Source organism: Dictyostelium purpureum (genome assembly GCF_000190715.1).
Source record: "Dictyostelium purpureum unplaced genomic scaffold DICPUscaffold_158, whole genome shotgun sequence".
In the NCBI taxonomy this organism is placed as follows: domain Eukaryota; phylum Evosea; class Eumycetozoa; order Dictyosteliales; family Dictyosteliaceae; genus Dictyostelium; species Dictyostelium purpureum.
In genome coordinates this window covers 43,271-66,666 of record NW_003519495.1, presented here as the reverse complement: position 1 = coordinate 66,666, position 23,396 = coordinate 43,271, and the positions used below count along the sequence as shown (strand labels likewise).

The 23,396-nt window shown below is 25.3% G+C and overlaps 9 protein-coding genes across 9 annotated transcripts; 3 read left to right on the top strand and 6 right to left on the bottom strand.

The window, feature by feature from the left end:
* Nucleotides 1-110: 110 nt before the first annotated feature.
* Nucleotides 111-2,839, bottom strand: DICPUDRAFT_153380 (uncharacterized protein; the record flags this gene model as incomplete). The annotated part of the gene is made up of 4 exons (XM_003289003.1): nt 111-211; nt 1,302-2,303; nt 2,369-2,570; nt 2,675-2,839. The coding sequence occupies 4 exons, from the start codon at nt 2,837-2,839 to the stop codon at nt 111-113; spliced, it is 1,470 nt and encodes a 489-aa protein (XP_003289051.1).
* A 371-nt stretch (nt 2,840-3,210) lies between these two features.
* DICPUDRAFT_94809 (uncharacterized protein) lies at nt 3,211-4,213 on the bottom strand. Its single transcript, XM_003289002.1, has 2 exons — nt 4,065-4,213; nt 3,211-3,972 (listed from the first exon to the last, which is right to left on the bottom strand). Exons 1-2 carry the CDS (start codon nt 4,190-4,192, stop codon nt 3,273-3,275), a joined length of 828 nt encoding a protein of 275 aa, XP_003289050.1. The 5' UTR covers nt 4,193-4,213; the 3' UTR covers nt 3,211-3,272.
* Nucleotides 4,214-4,833: 620 nt separating this feature from the next.
* On the top strand, nt 4,834-5,784 carry DICPUDRAFT_79830 (uncharacterized protein; the record flags this gene model as incomplete). The annotated part of the gene is made up of 1 exon (XM_003289012.1): nt 4,834-5,784. The coding sequence occupies one exon, from the start codon at nt 4,834-4,836 to the stop codon at nt 5,782-5,784; it is 951 nt and encodes a 316-aa protein (XP_003289060.1).
* Nucleotides 5,785-6,339: 555 nt separating this feature from the next.
* Nucleotides 6,340-7,182, top strand: DICPUDRAFT_88331 (uncharacterized protein; the record flags this gene model as incomplete). Its single annotated transcript, XM_003289011.1, has 2 exons — nt 6,340-6,342; nt 6,433-7,182. 2 exons carry the CDS (start codon nt 6,340-6,342, stop codon nt 7,180-7,182), a joined length of 753 nt encoding a protein of 250 aa, XP_003289059.1.
* A 90-nt stretch (nt 7,183-7,272) lies between these two features.
* On the bottom strand, nt 7,273-8,656 carry DICPUDRAFT_98231 (uncharacterized protein; the record flags this gene model as incomplete). Its single annotated transcript, XM_003289001.1, has 2 exons — nt 7,273-8,439; nt 8,526-8,656. 2 exons carry the CDS (start codon nt 8,654-8,656, stop codon nt 7,287-7,289), a joined length of 1,284 nt encoding a protein of 427 aa, XP_003289049.1. The 3' UTR covers nt 7,273-7,286.
* A 328-nt stretch (nt 8,657-8,984) lies between these two features.
* On the bottom strand, nt 8,985-11,927 carry DICPUDRAFT_55843 (uncharacterized protein). Its single transcript, XM_003289000.1, has 4 exons — nt 11,902-11,927; nt 11,063-11,160; nt 10,102-10,639; nt 8,985-10,019 (listed from the first exon to the last, which is right to left on the bottom strand). Exons 2-4 carry the CDS (start codon nt 11,129-11,131, stop codon nt 9,007-9,009), a joined length of 1,620 nt encoding a protein of 539 aa, XP_003289048.1. The 5' UTR covers nt 11,132-11,160; nt 11,902-11,927; the 3' UTR covers nt 8,985-9,006.
* A 356-nt stretch (nt 11,928-12,283) lies between these two features.
* On the bottom strand, nt 12,284-15,883 carry DICPUDRAFT_98229 (uncharacterized protein; the record flags this gene model as incomplete). The annotated part of the gene is made up of 4 exons (XM_003288999.1): nt 12,284-14,662; nt 14,999-15,254; nt 15,351-15,570; nt 15,643-15,883. 4 exons carry the CDS (start codon nt 15,881-15,883, stop codon nt 12,497-12,499), a joined length of 2,883 nt encoding a protein of 960 aa, XP_003289047.1. The 3' UTR covers nt 12,284-12,496.
* Nucleotides 15,884-17,554: 1,671 nt separating this feature from the next.
* Nucleotides 17,555-20,238, bottom strand: DICPUDRAFT_88329 (uncharacterized protein; the record flags this gene model as incomplete). Its single annotated transcript, XM_003288998.1, has 4 exons — nt 17,555-17,654; nt 17,765-17,892; nt 17,965-19,768; nt 19,871-20,238. The coding sequence occupies 4 exons, from the start codon at nt 20,236-20,238 to the stop codon at nt 17,555-17,557; spliced, it is 2,400 nt and encodes a 799-aa protein (XP_003289046.1).
* Nucleotides 20,239-20,578: 340 nt separating this feature from the next.
* DICPUDRAFT_153372 (uncharacterized protein) lies at nt 20,579-22,720 on the top strand (the record flags this gene model as incomplete). The annotated part of the gene is made up of 2 exons (XM_003289010.1): nt 20,579-21,081; nt 21,163-22,720. The coding sequence occupies 2 exons, from the start codon at nt 20,579-20,581 to the stop codon at nt 22,718-22,720; spliced, it is 2,061 nt and encodes a 686-aa protein (XP_003289058.1).
* Between the last annotated feature and the right edge of the window lie 676 nt (nt 22,721-23,396).

Below are 23,396 nucleotides of genomic sequence, written 5' to 3'. Positions count from 1 at the left end.
CTCCACTGGTGGTTTTGATTTCATAAAAAGTTTTCCATCTTTTGAAATTGTTTTAAATTCTTGTTCGGTTACAATTGGAGATTCAGTTAGTTGGGAATCAACATCTGTGGTCATCGAATTTGTTGATGAAATTGTAATTGGAGAATTAAAGGTTGATGTGGTTTTGAACTTGATGATTTATCATTAACCGATACAGTTTTTTTATCTTGATCTTTTAATAATGATAAATATCATTTATTCATAGGTCGATATTGCAGAAACATTTGGCCAGTACCAAAGAATGTTTATTTTTTTTAATTTCTTCTGCAATATCGACCTATGAATAAATGATATTTATCATTAGTATTTATTTAATTTATTAATATTTAATTAATTAATTAATATTTATTTAATTTTATTATTAAATATAGATATATTTATTATTAAGAATTTTTTAATAATTTATTTTTATAGTTAAAAATTTCTATAGTTTAATGAATTAAATTAATTTTATAAAATTTCTATAGTTTAATGAATTAAATAAATTTTATAAGATATTTATAGTTAAAAATTTCAATAATTAAATTATTTTAAATTAATATTATAAATTACAAAAATATATTTTTTTTTTTTTTATTATTATAAAATTTCCAATTTAATTTTATTTTAAATTAAAAATATGTGGATCAAAATAAATAAAGTAAAAGAATCCATATCAAAAAGAAATTGTATGGGTGGGTGAAAAAAATAATTTTTAATTCTTCAATTTTTTTTTTTTATTAATTTTTCATTTGTTAAAATTTTTTTTTTTTTATTAATTCTAATTTATTTTATAATTTACAAATTATATTTTTTATATTTTATATTTATTTTTTTTAAAAGAAAAAGATTTTATGAACAAATAATTTATTTATAATGGTTAAACCTAAAATGCAATTTAAAATATCCAAAAAAAGAGATCATTTAGACTATTTAAATCATTCAATTGGGATTTTTTCATCAACCATTGATAAATTAATATATTGTTCATAACCCAAAATGTTATAAATCCTCTGGTGTTACCTTTACAGACAAACGTTTTTTAAAAAATAAAATATTGTTTTGTTGGGGTATTAAAAAAAAATAAAATCAAAATTATTTTTTTTTATTATTATAATTTTTATTTTTTTGGAAATTATAATAATTAAAATTTTATTTTTTTAAAGGAAATTAATATAAATAGATGATATAACTAAATATGTTTATGAATGATTAATTTATTGTTGTTGATTTTTTGATAATATTTGTAATTAGGTTATTTTTTTTTTTTTTTGATTAAATACCGATATTATTATTACCATTTAAAGATCTTAAACAATCACCTAATATTTTAAAAGCTACATCACCATCTTCTTTTTCTAAATATGAAAATGTTACCCTGATGTAGGGTGATTTGACATTTCTATCTGGTGAGTGAGAAATTCCTAAACCAAATAAAACATTCCTTGGGAACACAATATCTCTAATAAAAGTTAATGAGCAGTCTACATTATTAAGCTTTAACCATAAATATAATCCACTATTTGGTACCCTGTATGTAACCAAACCTTTAAGATGTTTCTCTATATTTTCAATTGCATCTTTTCTTTTCTGTATTAAAATATCTTGAACCCTCTTTACATGATTTTCAAAGCCTTCGTAGCCCCATCTTAAAAATAGTGCTTCCAACATTGCTTGAGTTAGACCGGATGGATGGAATATTGCGCATGTAACCTCCAAATTAAATATTGGCATTAGTTTCTTACTGCATGTAATTATTCCCATTCTTATACCACTTGACAAAAATTTGCTAAAAGTATCTAATCTAACTACTCTATCGTCTGTATCTATCTTTAAAAATGACTTTTCTAAAATTCTATGACCCTTTTCATTCATTGGGTTTTCAAATTGCAAAAAGAAATGAGGGTCATCTTCTATGATTAATAAGTCCCATTCTCTACAAATGTTATAAATTTCTCTTTTTCTTTCAAGGTCGTATATGATACCAGTTGGGTTTTGGCCATGTGGTATTACATATAGTGCTTTTGGGAATTTTTTATCTCTATGCAATGTGCACCAGTTTTTTAAAACATACTGTAGTTGATCTGGTATAACACCCCTATCATCCATCTCTATACCAATTGTATTTACGCCAAAAGGTTGGGATAAAGCAAACATGCCACCATAAGAATATCTTTCTGTTAAAAGGGAATCATTTCTATCAAGAAAAACTTTAAACATTACATCCAACCCTTGCTGTGAACCCGTTGTTAATAATATATCCCATTCTTTTCCTTCTGTATCATCTTAAAAAAAAATTAATATTATTTATAATATTATAATTTTTATAAAAAATAAATAAAATAATTACAGCTATCTAAACCATGATATCTTTTTTGTAACTCTCTTAACCACTCGATTAATTTAGGAAATCCAGGTAATTGTGAATATTGTTGAAGTGTTCCTAAATTATCTTCCTCGATCTCTATTGTTTCATCTACATATTGAAATTGAAACTTTAGTCCTTTAATTGGAAAAAATAAATGCGAGGGTACACCAGCACCAAATTGATACTAAAAATAATTATTTATTATTATTATTATTTTTTATATAAAAAATCAAGTATATATTAATATTAAATAAGTAAAACTATTACACACTATTAATAAATACATACATAATCTTTAGAAACAACAAAACTTTTAAGCTCAATGGGAGTTACTTGAACAGGTGTTGTATTTCTTAATGAAAAGAATTTGGAATAGTCTGTTATTAATTTATTTTCTTTTTCTTTAGAGTTTGAATTTTCTTTTTTACTTTCAATATTAAATTCTAAATCCATAGTTTATTATTATTTACTCTTTTTAAAAAATGAAAATATATATATATAATATAATTTTTTAAATTAAAAATAAAAAAATAAAAAAAATTTTTACATTAAAAATAATAAAAGTGGTTAAAAAACACCCACACATAAAAAAAAAAAAAAAAAAAAATTTATTGTAATGGGGTGTGGGTGTGGTATTCTCTGGAATTATATATAGAAAAAAACCATTTCATGTTCTATTCAATATCTAAAAAAATAAAAAATAAAAAATTTTATCTTTATCCATTTATGTATGTTTGTAAAAAAAGATTTTAAAAAATAAAACAAAATAAATTGCAAGCATGCGAAAAAATATAAAATGGCATAAAAATAAAAAAATGTGGTTTGAAGTGAATTTAAAATTTTTTAAATTTTATGAAATTGGAGATAATGCTATAATTATATTAGTTTATTTTGAGGATGAAGTTGTTGTTGTAGTGGTTTGTTTTGAATCTTTTGATGATGGTTTGGCTGAATCAATCGAGGAAATTTTGGTTTCACCTTCTTTGGCAACTGCTAAATTCATAATCTCAATAAAACCTTTTCCTTTAGTTTCTTGTTTGACAAATTCGTCTATTTTTCTGAATGAACCTGGATCTACTAAACAAACAATAGAGAGACCTTCGTCGTGATCTTCTTCTTCAATTTTTGAAATTAAAACCATTAATTTATCACGATTTAATGATTTGGCTTCTTTTGGTGGTACAGTAATATTTAATCTCATTTGAGCTCTTTGAATTGGAATGACTGTACTAATTTGTTTAATGACCTCTAATGATTGTTGTTTTGATGATTTAGTTGGATGAATTGAATAGTGAACATCTCTCATTGCTTTTTCGATAATGGATACTGGAATTGGACGTTGGGTTTCTGTATTTACACATTTCTCTGCCACGATAGTTGCAATATCTTTAAATGTTTGCTCTGATTGATTATCTCTTTCTTTTGACGATACTTGAAGTTCACCTTTTTCTAAAATTAACAATATAATTTCTGATTCATTATCTGTACCAAATGCCTTCATTAATTCATCCTTTTTAGCTATAACACCTTTTGAAACATTTGTAAAAATTCTGTGGATTTGAATAACTTCATTTAAATCTTTTTCGCTATAATAGTTTTAATAATAAAACAAAATAAAAATATTAATTTTAATTTTAATATAAATGTAATTAAATTATTAAATATGCATTATACAAACATTTTATTTCTGTATGATTGAACTTTTGAAGGATAGCATGCAATCTCGAATCTAGCAGCACCTTTTTTGAATCTTACAATAGCTATATTGGTTAAAGTTTTATTATTTACAGGTGTAAAAATACTCATTTTATATTTTTTTTATTTATTTATTTATATATAGTGCTTAAAAATAATTTTAATTTTTTGAAAAAATAAAAAAAAAAAAAAAAGAACACGAAAAAAATTAAAAAATAAAAAATAATGAAATAATTTAAAAAAAATTAAAAAATAAAAATTAATGAAATAATTTAATTTTAATAAAAATACAAGAATATTGTTTTGTTTTTTTTTTTATCTGATTGAAAACAAAAATTATTTTACAGACCCCTGATAAAGAAACCGAAAATCAATAATAAGAAAAAAAAGGTGGGAAAAATATTTAATAAAAAAAAAAAAAAAATGTATAATAATAAAAATTCAATCTTTTGGAAATAAAAATAAATATTTATTCTTTTTTGCACTAAAATAAAATTATTTGTATACTGGTTATGTGTAAATTTAATTTTTTTAAAATTTTTTTTTTTTAATTTTATATTTTTTTTTTTTTTTTTTTTTTTTTTTTAAAAAACGTCAGGATTTTTTTTTTTCTTTTTTGTTTTAAAATATCATATTATTACAATTAATATATATTACTTTTATACAAATATAAACAATTAAATAATAAAAATAAAATTATAATAATAAAAACAAAAAATTAATTTATTAAAAAAAAAAAATAAAAAAATAAAATGACAAGAAACCAATCAAGTAATAATATTTTAATGGTAGAACCAACACATTTCGAAAGCAATGTTCAAGCTATTGCAGATAATACATTTATGAATAAACCAGGTGAAGGATTAGATATTCCAACCTTAGGTGTTAAAGAATTTACAGAATATTGCAATGCAATTAAAGAAAAGAATGTTAATGTTAAATTATTCCAACCAAAAGGTGATGGTATCGAAACACCAGATTGTGTTTTCCCAAACAATTGGTTTTCAACCCACTCTGCAGAAGAAATGTCAAATGCTGGTGGTAAAAACACTTTAGTATTATACCCAATGTGTCACCCAAATCGTCGTCTTGAAAGAAGAGCAAACATTATTGAATTTTTAAAGAATCGTTATCCAGCAGATCAATTACAAATCGTCGATTTCACCCATTATGAAGAAAAAGGTATGTTTTTAGAAGGTACAGGTTCATTTGTTTTAGACAGAGTCAATAAGAACGCTTATATTTGTATTAGTCAACGTTCACACAAACAATTAGCTCAAGAATGGTGCGATAAAATGGGTTACAATCTCGTTGCATTCGAATCTTTAGACAGCAATAATAAAATCGTTTATCACACTAATGTCATCATGGCTATCTGCACAAAGATTGCAGTTATTTGTCTCGACTCAATTGCCACCCAAGAAGACAGAGAAATGGTTGAAAAAACTCTTTCAAAAACCCACACCATCGTCAATATCACCAAAGATCAAGTAAACCAATTCTGTGGTAATGTTATTGAAGTTCAAAATGGAAATGGTGACAAATTCTTTGTTTGCTCAGAATCTTCATTCAAAGCTTTCACTGAACAACAAAAAGAAACAATCAAAAACAACTGCAATGGTGGTTTTATCACTCGTGATATCCCAACCATTCAATCAGTTGGTGGTGGTGGTATCAGATGTATGATTGCTGAATTATTCTAAGTAATCAACTCACAAATTCACACTCAAAAAAAAAATAAAAACTCCCCCTTTTTTTTTCCTTTTTCAAAATTGATTATTTCAATATTTGGTGGAAAAAAAAAAAAAAAAAATTTCATTCAATTTTTTTTATTTTTAATTTTTTTAATTTTTTTTTTTATTTTTATTTTGAAATTTTCATAAAACAAATTTTTTTTTTTTTTTTTTCTTTATTTTTCATTTCATTTATTAGACTTCAAAATCATTAGGAATTTATTTTGGATTGTCTCAATCAATAAATCAGTTGGAAAAACATCAATAAACACACTACATATTTCTAAATAATCATATCGATACAATTTAGAATTATTTAGAAATTTTTGTTAGATTATATTATTCATAGTATAATCTTTTATTAATAAAAACCCTTTTCAAATTCCCAAAACAACAAAAAAAGAAGGTTATATTACTTTTTTTTTTTTTTAACCCTATATATATATAAATACAATCCTTTCATCTTACTTTTAGGTTATATATAGTTCATTTATATATAATTCAATTTTAGTAAAGAAATCGAAAATGGTAATATATAAATATTATAATAGATCTTTAATATAGTTTTAAACCTTATTATCTCTAATACTAACCTTTATTATTATTTAAAAAAAAAAGAGTGGTATGCCAAAAAGTAGTAAAATGTTACAATATATCAATTATAGAATGAAAGTTACAATTCAAGATGGTAGAGTTATAGTTGGTAGATTTTTAGCATTTGATAAACATATGAATGTTGTTATTTGTGATGCAGAAGAATTTAGAAGAATCAAACAAAAAGGTAAAGAAGATAGAGAAGAAAAAAGAACATTAGGTATGCTTTTAATTAGAGGTGAAACAGTAGTTTCAATGTCAGTTGAAGCACCACCACCAGAAGAAGCCAAATTAGCAGCAACATCAAAAATGCCACCACAAATTCCAGGTGGTCCAGGTATTGGTAGAGCAGCTGGTCGTGGTATTGGTTTAGGTGTTGGTGGTTCAAGCGCTGGTTTAACTGGTCCAGTACGTGGTGTCGGTGGTCCAGCTCCACAATCAATGATGCCTTCAAATCAACCACCAATGATGCCACCAATGGGTGGTAATAATCCACCACCACCAATGGGCGGTAGAGGTTATCATGCTGGCCCACCACCACCAATGGGTGGCAGAGGTTATCATCCTGGCCCACCAATGGGTAGAGGTTTTGCTCCTGGTATGCCTCCATTACCACCACAAGGTTTTAATCCAAATATGCCACAAGGTTTTAACCCAAATATGCCACCACAAGGTTTCCCACCTGGCCCACCACCACCAATGGGCAGAGGTTTTAATCCAAATATGCCACCACAAGGTTTCCCACCTGGTGGACCAATGCAACCAAGAAAATAATGATAATAAAATAAAAACTTTTAATTTTTGTATTTATTTATTTATTTATTTATTTATTTACTAATTTATTTATTTACTAATTTATTTATTAATTTATTAATTTATTAATTTATTTTATTTTTTTTTATTTTTTCGTATGTATGAAAATTTATTTCTTTCCAATTTGTTAAATCGATTGATTTTTTATTATATATTTGTAAAATTTTAAGAGATGGCGGTAGATGTTTATTTTCTATTGGTATCTTAAAGTCCATTCCAAATCCCAACTCTTCAATATTTAAATTGCTTAAAATATCTGGATTTAAACTATTGAACGTGGTCCCAAATCTTAGTTTCTTTAATGATTGAGGTAGTATATCGTTTTGAGTAATTGGTTTATTAAAATAATGAGCAAACCTTAAATATTCAACTTTGTTTGGTATCGATCCAGGTAATAATTGTTGGTTAAACATACATCCAAATATTAATGTTGTTAATGATTCCGGTAGAACAAAAGGCTCAATGGCTTGGTTAAATTCGAAACCAAATTTTAGATACCTTAATGTTTGTGGTAAAACTAATGGTTTAATTTCTTGATCGAAATGATAATCAAAAGTAATTGAAGTTAGATTTAAAGGCAATACACCTAAACCAATAGGTTTATTAAATGATAAACCAAAGGTTATAGATTCGACAGATGATGGAAGAACATTGGGCTTGATCGAGGTATTATAATAGTCACCAAATATAATTTGTGTAACAGATTGTGGTATTGAATTGGAACCAATGACTCTTTTTGGTTGCACTCGAGATACTTTAATTTTTTTTGGTAATTCTCCATTCCTTCTAAAAACTCTTTCACCAATTTGCAAGGTTTTAACAGTGCTTGGAATTTGGTTTGGTTCCAATAAATTGAAGTCATCACCAATTATTAAAGACTCTAATAAATTTAAATTGAATACAACGTTTTTGTTTAATTGTTGAAATCCTCTATTAACTTCTAAAAATGTTAAGGATGATGGAATTTGACCTTCCTCAAACTTAATGTTTGAATATTTGTTGAGAGATAAGGAGGTAACTGAATCTGGTATACTATTTTCATCAAGAGTACTACCTCCACCTCTTACTATTAAAGCATTCACCCCAAATGGTATTGGATAACCCGAAATAATATTATCAATTGTAAGATGTTTGATATAACCCTTTGTTGGTAAATAATATAGAGTCCTACTATCTCTTACTTTGAATCCGTAATTTTTTCTATACAACTCTACATGCCTGATTATAATATTAAATATTTCAATTAGTTTATTAATATTAAACTTTTAATGTTATTTAATGTACCAAATTTTTTCTATTCCTACCTAAAAATCTCTTTTCTAATATAAATATTACACCAAACTAGAGAGAATAAGCAATCTAAATCTCTAACATTACTTTTTGTATTTTCTTTTTCTGAAACAACACTATTTTGCTTGTTATCTGTATCACTCATAATTTGAAATTTTATAAAATGTGTTTAAAAAAAAAAAAAAAAATTACAATTTATTAAAAAAAAAAATTACAATTTATTAAAAAAAAAAATGTTTAATAAAAAAAAAAAATTATTAAAAAAATAAAAATAAATTGGAGTGGTTAAAATTCAACAAAACAAATATTTTCTTATTTAATAAATGCAATGTAAAATTGAAATATCCAATTAAAAGATTAAATTAATTAAATAATACTAATAAACTTTATAAAAAAAAAAATGATGATTTTAATAATTTAATAATTTATTATATATTTATTTTATTTTAATTGATGGTTTTTTTTTTTTTTTTCTATTATTACTATTATATTATTTTAAATAGTTGAACTACCCCATGATGCTTTGGTTTTATTATCGAAATTTGGATCACCATTTTGGTGTTGTTCAGTTAATAATTCTCTCCAGCTATCAGAAGACTTTAAAAAGTGGTCTAAATTTAAACGGATAACATAGTTTAATATTCTCTTCATTTCATAGGTTCTCTTTTCATCAAATTTAGTTAATTCGAGACGAGCAGTTGCAGAGATTTTTTCATATTCAGCTGAGGATTCAGTAAGTTTTCTAACGGCATCATCGACTTCTTTTTGCATGGAGGCGGCTTTACCAGAGTTTGAAACTTTAAGTTTTTCAAACTTCTCTTTCTTGGAGGCAACAGCACGTTCGTGGTTTTGCATGTTCATGAGAGCATCGAGACGATCGTTTAAGAGTTCTTTAACTGATGCGATGGCTTTTAAGTAATCTCTAATACCTTCCTCAAAGTAACCTTGTTCATTATTTGATAAATCTTCCATGCCTTGTCTAATGTTATCTTCAACATCACCAAGACGTTGATAACTGTTGGCGATTTCTTGATGTTGTGTAACCTCACAGGAACTAAATGAAAGACCAGCAGATTTTAATTCACCAAGAGCCATAGCTAATTCTCTACGTCTTCTAATAACATTGCTAACATTTTCTTCGAAACGACGAAGAGCAACATCTAAATCGAGTATATAAGATTTCTTTTCACCAAACCAACCATCGACTTCTTTAACACTGTGTACACCTTGTGCTAAATTACTGATTTGATTGATACTATTACCAAAGAATGATGTAAATTTACCCATTTTACCCTCTGGTTGAGCTGCTGGTGGTGGTGAGGCAGTTGATTCTTCTAATGATTGAGCGGCTGGTCTATTTTGTTTAGCTGCAGCAAGTTGTTCATCTGAACCTTCTAAAAATACTGTAATTTCATTTGCTTGAGATAATGAACCACTTTCAACAACTCTGTTTAAAAACTTTTCTAAATCTCTTCTACGTTGTTCTAAAAAGTCTTTATTACGATTATCTATTAAAATAAAATAAAAAATAAAAAAATATTAATAATCCAATTAATTCATTCATATTACATTATATAATGAACTACATACTTAAAACAGCTTTTTCTGGTAATTGTGGAATTAAACAACCTTTTCTAGTTTCTTTTAATACATTTCTTAACCATAAAAAGTCTGAATATCTACGTGATACTGAGGTTTCTTTTTTATAATCTGGGTTATCATTTAAACTTTGTTTGGTGATAATTTTATAGATAGCGTAGGCACCCATACCTTCGCCGATCATATCTGGTGGGCAAACTGTAATATCCATGCTTGTTCTATATGCTGAAACAAATTTAAGAGTTGGTGCTTTAAAAGATGGTTGGAATTTACCTTGTGATGTTGATTGTGATTGATAGTTTTGTGATGTTCTTTGTTTTTGTTGAATAACAACACCGTTTGATTGTGTAACTGTGCTATTACTGTTATATGATTGTGGTTGAGATAATGAATTTGTATTTGGTGCAACCTCTCTTGAATATTGTTTTTGAAGGGTTGGATATGATGCTGAATCTTGTTGATCTGATTGTTGTGGTTCTAAAAATGGGTTAGATGAATTATCAACTGGTTGTTCGTTTGAAAATGCTTCCTTTAAAATTTAAAGTTTTTTAAAATTAATAATATTATTACAAAAAATAAATATTAAAAATACAATAAAATAAAAAAAAAATGGTTGAAAAATAATAATACAAAAACAGGTTATAAAAAAAAAATTTTAAAAAAAAATTTTAAAAAAAATAAAAAAAAATAAAAAAAAAAAATAAAATTTTAATATTAATTTTTTTATTTTTATTTTTTAACGAGGAACCTGTTGATTTTTTTATGTTCTATGTGAAAAAGTGGGGCAAAAGACCAAAGAAATAAATTCAAAAAAAAAAAAAATAAAAAAAAAAATTGGTGAAAAAAAAACAATGATATTATCTTGCCAATGAGAGAATAAATTCCAAATATCATAATTTGAATATAAAATATAACCTATCCACAAATAAATATACATTGATAAAGTACTTACAAATGCACCTTGATTATCCTCATATGTTACTTGAGTTCCAAACAAAAGATTGCTATCATATCCTGACATTTTGTTTTGTTTTTTTTTTTAAATTTATTCTAATAGTAAAGTAAAATAATTAAAATAGAGTTAGATTGAGAATAGTTGATTAAATTAAAAAATAGAATTGAAGAACATAAAAAAACATAGAATACATAAAAAAAAATTTTAAAATTAAAAAAAAATATGGAAATAAAAATAAATCTTATTGATATTTATAATGAATACAACTATATTGTTTTTATATACACATCAGTTACTACTATAACGAAAATATATAATGAATATAAAGAGTTTCTTTTTTTTTTGTAAATTTTATAAATATATATCTACTAATACTTTTTTTTTTGATAACTAATACAAATACTATTACTTATATAAAGAAATAATACTTCTACTACTATTACTTTTATTAAGGAGAATGAATGGTTTTTTTTTATTTTTTTTTTATAAAAAATGAACAAAAAAAAATATAATTAAAAAAAAAATATAAAAAAAAATATGATGATTAAAAAAACCACACACATCAAACACCCATAAAAAAAAAAATAAAAAAATAAAAATAGGAGCACATACACACACAAATATATTATATATGTACATGCACTGCAAAATTATTTTATCAATTAAGGAAAAATGAATTAAAATAACAACAACAAAAAAGAAATATGAAATGCATATATTTATATAAAATTATATTTATGTTTTTATTATAATTATATTATTTATATATCTAAACCCCTGTCATTCTCTTCTCCGCTTTTTTAATTTTAAAACCACAAAAACTAAAATAATATTACCTATAACAAAGAATATATTTTATAAAGAAATTTGAAAAATAAAAAAAAACTAAATAATTATAATTTTTTTTTTATTTTATTTAAAAAAAATTTTATTTTTTTTATTTTTTATTTTATTTTTTTTTTTTCAAATTTTTTTTGTTTAAATAATTATAAAAAATCTTTTTAAAAACTGGTTGGAAATAGGAAAACAAAAAAAAAAAAAAATTTAAAATTAAAATATAAAATATAAAATCAAATACATTAAAATATAAAGTTATATTTGATTGCTTTGGGTGCAACGTATAAAACACTTGAAAAATTGATTTAAAAAAAAAAAATAAAAAAATTAAAAAAATTAAAAAAATAAAAAAAATAAAAAAAAAGGTTTGGTTGAATAATTGATAAATACTAAAAAATTAAGTCAAAAGGGATAAAAGTATTAAAATTTTAATATACAAAATTGACATCTTTTTTTTATTATTTATATTTTAAAAATTCGAAAAAAAGAAATAAAAAAAGAGGGCCAATGAAAAAAAAAAAAAAATAATTCATAAATATATTGGGTAGATAATTTGTAATTATGGTGAGTTGGTAATTTAACAAACCATCATAATTATTTTCTGATTTGTTGTTGTTGTGGCTGTGGTTGTGATTGTTGAGGATTGGCTGGATTTATACCCAATAGTTTTTCTATCAAAGTTAGTTCAATTTTTAATTCTTTATATTTTTCGTATTCTGTCTGTACAGGAACTCTATCTTCGACAAATTGAACTTTTCTGCCATGCTTTTTAGTAAAATCGGATTGATATCTATGTAAGTCTATTTGTAATGTTCTCTTTTCACCCTTTACTTTAATATAACGTTCTTTTAATTCATTGGTTGATAGTTTTGATAAATCAGTTGGTAGTTGTTTTTCATTTGATTGTGAGTTATTTGAGCTATTGGTGTTATTATTGTTATTATTATTGTTGCTATTATTATTATTATTTGGTGTTTGATTGTTTTGTAAATCTGATAAAGATGAAAATGAGGCACTTGGAGAAACATAAGGTGATACATAATTTGAGTTAGGAGGTGATGAAGATTTAAATCCACTATTATTACTACTAGCTCCATTATTACTTATTAGTGATGAAGATGAGCTATTTTGTTTTTGTTGTAAATCTTGGCTATTGCTTAATGAGCTAATGGTAGATATTGTGGAGATTGATGAGGATGAGCCATTCATATTATTATTATAGTTATTATTATTTATATAGTTATTGTGATGACCATTACTTTTAATTGACGATGATGATAATGAAATTGGGGTTGTTGTGTTTGATGAGGTTGAAAGTGAGTTTGGGGTTGAGGAATTGGATAATTGAGGTGATTTTAAGTCTATTAAGGATTTTACTTCCCTATATCTTGTATAAAGGGGTCTCATGATTTCTTTATCATTTTTTCTAGGTAGTTGACCATATTGTTTTTTGAAATTTGTATCAAAGTCACGCAATTCTTTTTTAATAGCCGATTTTTCTTCATTTAAGTCATCAATTGACATAAGGTTAATATCTGAAACTCTTTTAGAGTCTTTTCTAATTTTTTCTAAATGGTTAAATGCTTGTTCTAATGGATTTAAATCTAATAGAGTTTGTTGATGGCTTGGTGAAATATGGTTTGGTGGTTGTTGCGATGAGACTGATGATGTTGAGGTTGTTGTAGGATTTGAATAGGATGAGGATGATGAAGAGGGAACATTGGGTGCAATTAGTGATGGGGTGGCAGCACTTGAGGCTACAATAGTAGCAGTTGAATTGGTTTGTATTATACAGGCGGATTCTTCATTTTTATTTGTAATGGTATCAAAATCATTTTTATTTTGTTGGGCTTGTGGTGATGATTGCTGTTGTGATTGTTGTAGGGTTCCCAATAAAGTTGGTAAGTTATTGAGACCATTTAAATTATTATTTATATTATTTTTTAATAATGAACGAAGTTGAGGTGAGGAGTTGCTTGAGGAAACATCATTGCCTGCAGATCTAAGGAAACGTGGTGAAACTTGAGCGCCAAGATCGGCACTATTAGGAGAGGTATGGGCAGTATCAAATGCAGGTATAAATGTTTCATCTTTGACTATTTCAAAAGAGCTTGTAAGAATGTTTGGTAAATCTTTATCGAAAAGCATTGAACATGTTTTCTTTATTAAATTTCGGATCAATTCGTTATTATTTTGATTGTTTCCATTATGAATATCATACTCTAATGTTAATGACGATCTTGGAGACGCTGGAGGTAATGGTGATACTATTGACAATGTTTTATATGGATTTGGTGATGATGGTGCACCTTCTTTATTATTTACAGGCAAAAGAATTGAGAATTTGTTTTGATTATTCATCATTGGTGAAGTCGATAAAAATGGTTGATTTGGTTGCATATTTGGTTGTGATTGTTGTTTTGATGTATGTTGTTGTTGGGTATTGTTATTATTATCTAATTGTGGTGTTATGCTGTTGGGTATTGTGGTGGTTTCTACAGTACTATTGTTTATTTCAATAGTGCTATTATTGTTATTACTAATATCTTCTGAATTTTCTACAATAAAATCATTATAATTTGTAATTAAGAATTTTGCGGCCTTTCTATTTGGATTAGTTGATCCGAATGATAGTTGTTTAGTTAATACAGGGGAGTTGTCTAGTGATGGAGAATTGCTATTTGGACTTATTAATATACCTTTAATATTTGAAGGAGATCCACTGTTTGGACTAGTAACAAATGATGGTAATTCTGCGTTCTAAAAAAATTAATTTTTTAGGTGGGTTTTTTTTTTTTTTTTTTTTTTTTGTTTAAAATTAAATTAATAAATTAAATAAAAAAATTAATGTCCTGTTTTTTGTTTATGTTTTATAAAAAATTATTTATATAAAAAATAACACAACAATGTGTAAAAAAAAAATTGAAATTTTTTAAAAAATATTCACAAAAAAAAGAAAAAAATTATTTTTAAATAATTTTTAATTTTTTTTTTGGGTGTTTTTCAAATAATAGGGGTTTTAGCACCAAAAAAAAAAAAAAAAAAAAACCAACCATGATATGATAAAATGATAAATAATAAATAATAAATAATTACATTAAATAAATATTCATATTCATCGAGAATTAATAAAAAGACACCATTTATATGTCTTGCATCTTCAATCATTTTTGCAATATCTTCTTGTTGGGGTCTCATTACAGTGGGGCCGAAAACAATTGCTAAATTAGTTGATGCCCTTCTGTTGTTTGCTGAATGGGTGGCAACCTCTCTTAATAGTTCTGCTAAATACTTTAACAGCGAATAATGTGCTATTGGTAATTGACTTAATAATGCTTTAAGTGACTCAACTCTAATTTGTTTATCTTTTGTGGCTATAATATTGGTTTAATGAAATATTAATATCTATCTATCAATAAAATGCCATCATTGTTTTTCTTCTACTTACAATGTGATTTTATAAAATGAGTCATATAATGAAAATGTGAATAATGGATCGGGTAATTCTCTAATAAATAATTTTAATAAACTTGCTTGTGTATGAATATCAGCACATTTAATATTTAAATCCTCTTTGTTTTGTATTTTTCCTTCATTATAATATTTTTTTAATTGTTGTAGTGTTGTATTTGATCCTGGTATTCTAAATAATCCCTCGACATCCATAACTAAATTAATGGAAACATATTAATAGGTTTAAAAAAAAGAATGCTCACAATTATAATCAATATAAAACTTACAATTATCTCTAATGTTTGAGGTGATATGCCATACTATATTTGGTATATTATTAATAGTGGAATACCTTTTAAAAATATCATTTAGAGGTATCCCAAAAACCTGACCTTCTTTTACTTTTGTTGGTGAGCTACCATTTGTATTAGTATTGCCGCCGTTATTGCTATTGTTTGCTGTATTGCCTGTTGCTGTTGATGGATGTGGATCTTTCCAAAAGTTTGTTAATGATTTTTTACCTTTCATAATTATTTATTTTTTCTTTTATAAATCTAATGATTATCTAATTTGTGATTAGTTTATGAATTGTCTATTTATTCTATTCCTCTATAAGTTATTAAAACACTTTCTCTCTCGACTGAATATTAATTATTAACTATAATGATTGTGTGATAATAAGAAGTTTTAACTTTTTTATTAAAAAAAAAAAATAGAGAGAGAAAGAATTTAAAAATTGAAGAGGGTTTAAATATATAGGATTATTATGTATTATTATTGATTGAGCCTTTAAACAAACAAATAAAAAATAATTCTTGACAAGAGGAGGAATGGGAGGGTATATTAAACTGATATTTATTATAAAAATTTTTTTTTTTTTTTTTTAATTTTTTATTATTTTTTTTTTTTAATTTCTTGAAAAATATTTTTTTTTATTATAAATAAACTTTATATTTATTGATTATTTATGATTTGGATTATTATTATTATTTTTTTTTTTTTTTTTTTTTTTTTGCAAAATTTTAATAAAATATTTTTATTTTAAATTTTTTCATATGATTATTATTTTTTTTTTGGTTGGTTTATTATAATAATTTTTATTTATTAATTTTATTCTATCATCATTTAAATAAAATATAATATTAATTATTAGTGATTATAAAATTGAGATATATAATTTATAAAATAATAAAAAAAAATAAAAATAAAAAAAGATAATAAATGAAAAAATTATTAATTATGTATTTTAAAATTAAATATAAAAAAACATAAACATAAAAACATACACAAAACAAATACTAATTTATGTGATATTATATGTATTAATTATTTTGTTGGTCAACACACAATAATAATTAAAAAAAAAAAAAAAATAATAAAAAAAACAAAAAAAAATAAAAAAAATAAAAAAACAATAAAAAAAAATAATCTTATTTGAGTACTTGTGTGGGTTGGAGTGTGGGTGGGTGGGTTAAAATTTAAATTCTTTTATTATTTCTTTATACTGTAAACTATAATTATTATAATTATTATTTTTATTATTATTATTAGTATAATTAGATAATAAACAATAAGTTAAAAATATTATTAATGAAATTAGTAATCCATCAAAAATGAATATGTTTTAAAAAAAATAATAAAATAAAATAATATAATAATTAAAATAAAAAAAAAAACTTAATTTTTTATATTAATAATTTTTGATAAACCTAAAATATACACATTCTTATCTTGTGTATATGGTGGGGTTTTAAAGAGAACGAGAGTACTTTATTCACACATTAACACACAACACACTTATAACAATAACAAAAACAATTAATACCACACCAATATTTTACTTAATTGTTATTGAAATTTTATGATAATTGATATAATGATATTGATAATTATGATATTTTAAAAAAGAAAAGAGTTGTGGTGTTGGTGTGTGGGTGCTGTTGTGTGTGGTTATGTTCTATTTTTAAATTTTTTTATTTTATTTTTTAATTTTTTTAAATCTTTTTATATCTTAAATTGATTAAAGTACATATATATCATTGCTTTTGAGGTGTGGTGTTTTTGACTTTAATTTTACACATACTATTAAATTTTAAAAGAACAAAAAAATAAATTTTTGAAATTTATTATAAGTTTTATTATTAATAATAGTTATTTTATGTTATTATTGTTATTATTATAAAATTACTATTGAGGTATTTATTGGGAGTCAAATATTTTTTCAATCTTTCTGTTTATATCATCAGTAGTTTCGAAAGGAGTAAAGTTTTTTTCTAAATGGATTTTTTCTAATCTACAACTGTATTATTAATTTAATGAAAATATTAAAGTATTAATATATGATTTAATTTTTACTATATTTGTTTGTTTGTTTGTTTTTTTTTATTTTTTTTTAAAAAAATTACTTACGCTTCTTTAAAATTATCATATGATTTACTAATTATATTCTTTGAATCTGTTTTTAATTTTTGTTTTAACTCTAAATCGGGTATATCGAATTTTAATTTATTTAAATCATTTAAAGTTTTTAAGAAATTCTGAAAAAAAAAAAAAAAAAAGATATTAGTATAAATCATAATTTTAAAATGATGTTTATATTTAAAACTTACGGTATGTTTTTTAATAACTGCTTTTGTATCATCTTTATCTTTACCGGTTTTTGTAATTACTAAAATATCTGTAATAGTTTTCCAAAATGAATTGAATACTTTAGTTTCATTATCTAAGCAGGTTTCAAATTCGTGAAGTATAGCATTGTTATTATTATTGTTTACATTCTCACTATCGCCAAGTATATTTGATTGTTTTAATGAGCTCGCTATGTATCTATAATTGTTTATTAAAAATATAACAGATTTGATTGGTGGCTTGAAGAAATCTGTGGCTGGTTGGGAAGAGAAATCTTTTTTTGCTCTTGTTTGTAAATATTTGATAAGACTTTTTAATATCTTTTCCAAAAAGGTATAAAATGTTTGAGACGATGATGATGATGATGATGATGATGATGATGATGATGATGATGCAGATTGTTGAGATTTTAATAATAACTCGACTGATGATTTATATTCAATTAAACGTTTGAAATAATTTAACATATTTGAAGAAATTTCATCAACAGTTGCGTCGGTAATAACACTATCTTTGGAACGTTGTTCTCTATCGTCTTCTAATGAGAAATCTAGTAAAGATGCACAGGTTTCTTGAAGATGTTTAATTTGAGTTTTTAATTCAGAGATGTGTTTGCCATCTCTGGCAGAAATCGATGATATAAAGTCTGGTAAAAGTGTTGTAAAAGTATCGAATAAATCTAATAGTGGGAATATACTAAATACCTTGTCACCTGGGGTTTTTTTAACTTTAATAATGGGTTCGGTGGTTTCTAATAATAATTCGTGTGCTGGGTCAATGATTTCCTCTAATATGGTATGATATTGGTTTCCAAAGAATTCACTTGCCAAGTCTGATTCGATTTGATAAAGACGAAGGGTTTCGCTAACATAGGAGATTAAGGGGTGTGAGCCTTTGACGTATGCCAAGTTCTTGGTTTCGCTAGTTTGTTTAATAAATTTCTCTGGTCCCATTTTTCTAAGTGAAAGCAATATAAATTTAGAACGTTTATCTTTATACTCTTTTAAGAATGAGGTAAAGTGTAGCTTTTCAAAGAGTTCTATTGATTTTGAAATTTCTTCAATTAGAGATGGTGATATGATGGCAAGATAACGTTTGGAGTTGGGTAGTTTTGGGATGGTGGTTGGGTCTGTAATGTTACTAATCTTGAGAAGTAATGATTTGAAGTTGCTTTCTAGTTCGTTAAGACCAAATTGTTTGAGGTCTTTAAGAGAGTTAATAACTTTATCTGCAGATTTGAATTGGTTGTGTTCATTGAGATAGTCGATTGCACCACCAACATGTTCCAATGCAGCCATATACGAAATGTAATCTCCTTTGGCACCTTCTTTAATTTTACTTTCAATTTTATCTACATCAAATTTCTCGAGAGTTGATTTAACCATATCCATGGTAGAGTTGATATTGTTGAAAATACTACTCCATTCTTTCATCGATGCATTGATTGGTGCTACTTCGTTTTCGAGTAAAGATAGACCATCGTTGAAACGGTCTAAAATATATACCATTTGTTTTGACATACTGTTATTTTTAGCTAATTGATCTTTGATGAAATTTAAATCACGTTTGTCATTTTCGATTTGTTCATCTTGTTCGCTTTGTTCAATAGTTGCATTGTTTTTCCAACTCATAACTACCAAATTGTTACTCTTTAATGCACCTGTTGATTGTACTGTAGTTACAGAATATTCGGAATTTAATAAATTTCTAATGTGATCAAATTCTTCATCGTCTTGCTCTGTTGGAGAGTTATAAAATAATTGTTCATCGACATAATCTTGATAGCTTGGAATGTTTGAACCCCATCTTGTGCTTGCTGAGGATGGTTTTCTAGAATGACCTTTACCAAATTGATTTTGTGCTGATGACTGTTGTTGGTTTTTTAACATTAACATTGCTAAATTTTGGGCCGATGTTTGTTTTGAAAAATATGAAAATGGTGAGGAAGAGGATGGTGAAGGGGCATTTGTTGGACTTTTAAATGGTGGTGATGATAATGTGGTCGATTGTTGATATTGCTGTGATAAATTTGCAGAATTTCTTTTTGATATATTTGGGCTTGATGAGGTTGAGGAGGTTGCTGAAAATCCACCGCTTGATTTCAATCCACTACTGCTGCCAATACTACTAGTACCACTTGGTGTGGATGATGATATACCACTGCTTGACTTTAATTGTGTTGATGATGTATTTGCTGCATTTTTTTTTTGATCCAAAATCGAGGTTCTTGCACTAAGTCTAGGTGGTGCACTCATTTTTTAACAATAAGTTATAAAATAAAAATAAATATTGATAATAGATTATATATATAATTTATTAATTTATTATTTATTTATATGTAATTTATAAATTAGATAAGTTTATTGTTGATATTTCATAAAAAAAAAAAAAATAAAAAAAAATAAAAAAATATTTTTTTTAATTTTTTTTAAATTTTTTTTTATTTTTTTTTTTAAATTTTTTTTAAATTATTATAATTTCAATAAATTACTTTTTTCTTTCATTTTTGTCATTTTTTTACTTTTAACATTTATTTAATATAAATATTTTTTATTTAATTATATATATATAAATAATAAATAATATTAAAATAAAATGGTTAGTGAAATAATAACACCCGAGGGTGACTTAAAGAATATTATTGACAAAACAGCTCAATATGCAGCAAAGTTGGGCGAAAGTTTCGAAACTAAAGTTAGAAATAAAGAAGGTCACAATCCTAAATTTAATTTTATGAAGGAGGGCGATATTCATTATTCATATTACAGAAATAAAATCAACGAAAATAAAGATGCATTAGCCAAAGCTGCTGCCCCAGCACCAACTACTGCAAAACCTGCACAAGCAACATCAACAACTCCAGCAGTAGCACCACAACCAAATACCGATACAGCATCAGCAGCAATACCAAATATTGCACCAGTTCCAACTGTATCACCACATCAACCAAATATTGCACCAGTCCCAATATTAATGCCACACCAACAACCACCACAACAACAATCCCCGCCACCACCACCACCAAAAAAAGAACCAACACTACCAGATCCATTATTATATATTTTAGATGTTCCAGATTTTATGACACCATTAGAATTGTAAGTGAATATTATAATATTAAGAAATCAAATTATTGTTGAATAGATTACTAATAAATCATTAAAATTATAATTTTATAGGGATACAATTAGATTAACAGCACAGTTTATAGCAAAGAATGGTGAGAGTTTTTATAATGAATTATTAAATCGTGAATCAAAGAATAATCAATTTGATTTTTTAAAACCAACTAATCATTTATATGAATGGTTCAGAGCATTGGTTGAGTCATACAGTGATGTTATATATCCACCAGCCAATATCAAAGAGAAATTACAAACACCAGAATTTACAGATAAACAAGTTATTTTAGAGCGTTCAATGAACCGTTTCGAATATAATCAAAAGATCGAATTAGAGAAACAAAAAGCAGAGGAAAAAGAAGATGAAGAGAAATCAATGATTGCATCGATTGACTGGCACGATTTTGTTATTGTAGATACTATAGAGTTTAACGAAGAGGATTTAGAAGATTTACCACCACCAAAGACCTTTGAACAGTTATTAAACGGTGATATATTGGGCGTTGAAGAGGATCAAAATGATAACCAAGATGTTGAAATGGATGTAGAGATGGACATGGGCGAAGACGATATGGACCAAGACGAACAACCAGAGCAACCTGAACAATCATCATCCAATAAAGTAGACCAATCCAAATTAAAAATTGTCAAAGATTATCAAAAAACAGTTTCCAAACCACAAAATCAACCAAAACGTACCCAAATCTGTCATTTCTGTAAACAAGAGATCCCATTAGACGAAATGCAAGAGCACATGAGAATCGAATTAATTCAAAAACAACAAAGAGATAAGAGCGGCGGTTCTCAAGGTGGTGTTATGATGAATACTCTTACCCAAGATGAAGATATCGCTAGAAATCTCCAATCCTTTGCAAGTAAAAGATCTGATATCTTTGGTGAAGTCGACGGCTCAAAAAGACCACAAGAACCACAAGATCAACCACAAAAAATTATTTGGGATGGTCACTCTGGCAGTATTCCTAAAGTTCAAGCTGCTATGATGGCTGCAAGCCAACAAAAACAACAACAACATCAACAACAGACCCCACAACCAAAACCACCACAACATGCAACCATCCCACACCAACCACATCATCATTTACAACAACCACAAATGCAATTGCCACCACAATCATTGCTACCACATTTACAACAACAGCCTATTGTACCACCAGGTGTAGGTATGCCACCAAATATGGTACCACCACCATTTGGTATACCAGGTATGATGCCACCTCCACCTTTTGGTATTCCAGGTATGATGCCACCCCCACCTCCATCTAATATGATTCTCGAAGAACCAAACTCTAAAAAAGTTAAAAAAGATGAAAACTTAATACCCGAGCAAATATTCCTTCAAGCCAATCCAGGCCCAGTCACATTAAATATTGAATCACCAGAGAAAACATTCCAACTTACAGTCCATCCAACCGATTTAATCTCTACCCTCAAAGAAAAAATCAAAGATATTAATGGTATGGCAACCAACAAACAAAAATTACAAGCAGCAGGTTTATCAGTATTAAAAGATACTTGTACAATAGCTTATTATAATTTAAAATCAAACTCCACTATCAATTTAAGCGTTAAAGAGAGAGGTGGTAAAAAGAAATAATAAACAATAAACAACAATAAAAGTTATTTTAAATCAATTATAAATTACTTTTTTTATTTTTTTATTTTTTTATTTTATTTTTTTTCAGATTAGTACTTTTGAAATTAAATTCAAATAATATATTTTATAAAAATAAATTATTATTTAAAATTTTTTTACTTTTATTTTTTTATTTTTTATTTTTTTAATCTGAACTGAAATCGGTACTATTGGAGTCATATAAGGACAAAATAAGATGGCAGCTTCAATTTGTCTAATGTGAAATTATTTAAATAAAAATTAAAAAAAAAAAATATACACACAAATAAAATGAAAAAGAAATTTTATAGTAAAGTAATAGTTATTTTGAAGCTTATTGTGTTAATTTTTTTTTAAATTGTAAATAAAATGTAATAATGATATATGTAATTTTTTATAAAAAATAATAATTTATTCAATTTCCATTTTTTATTTGATTGTCATTATAAATAAATAAATAAAAAAAAAAAAAAAAAAAAAAAAAAATAAATCAACACACAAGGTGGTTGAAGTTCATACTTCTATTATAATTTCTTTATTATAAAATTGATAATGTATGACACATTTTCAATGACACATAAGACATCATATAAGTTTCAATTTTTTAAAAAAAAAAAAAAAAACACAATTTTTTTAAATTTTATAATAAAATAAACAT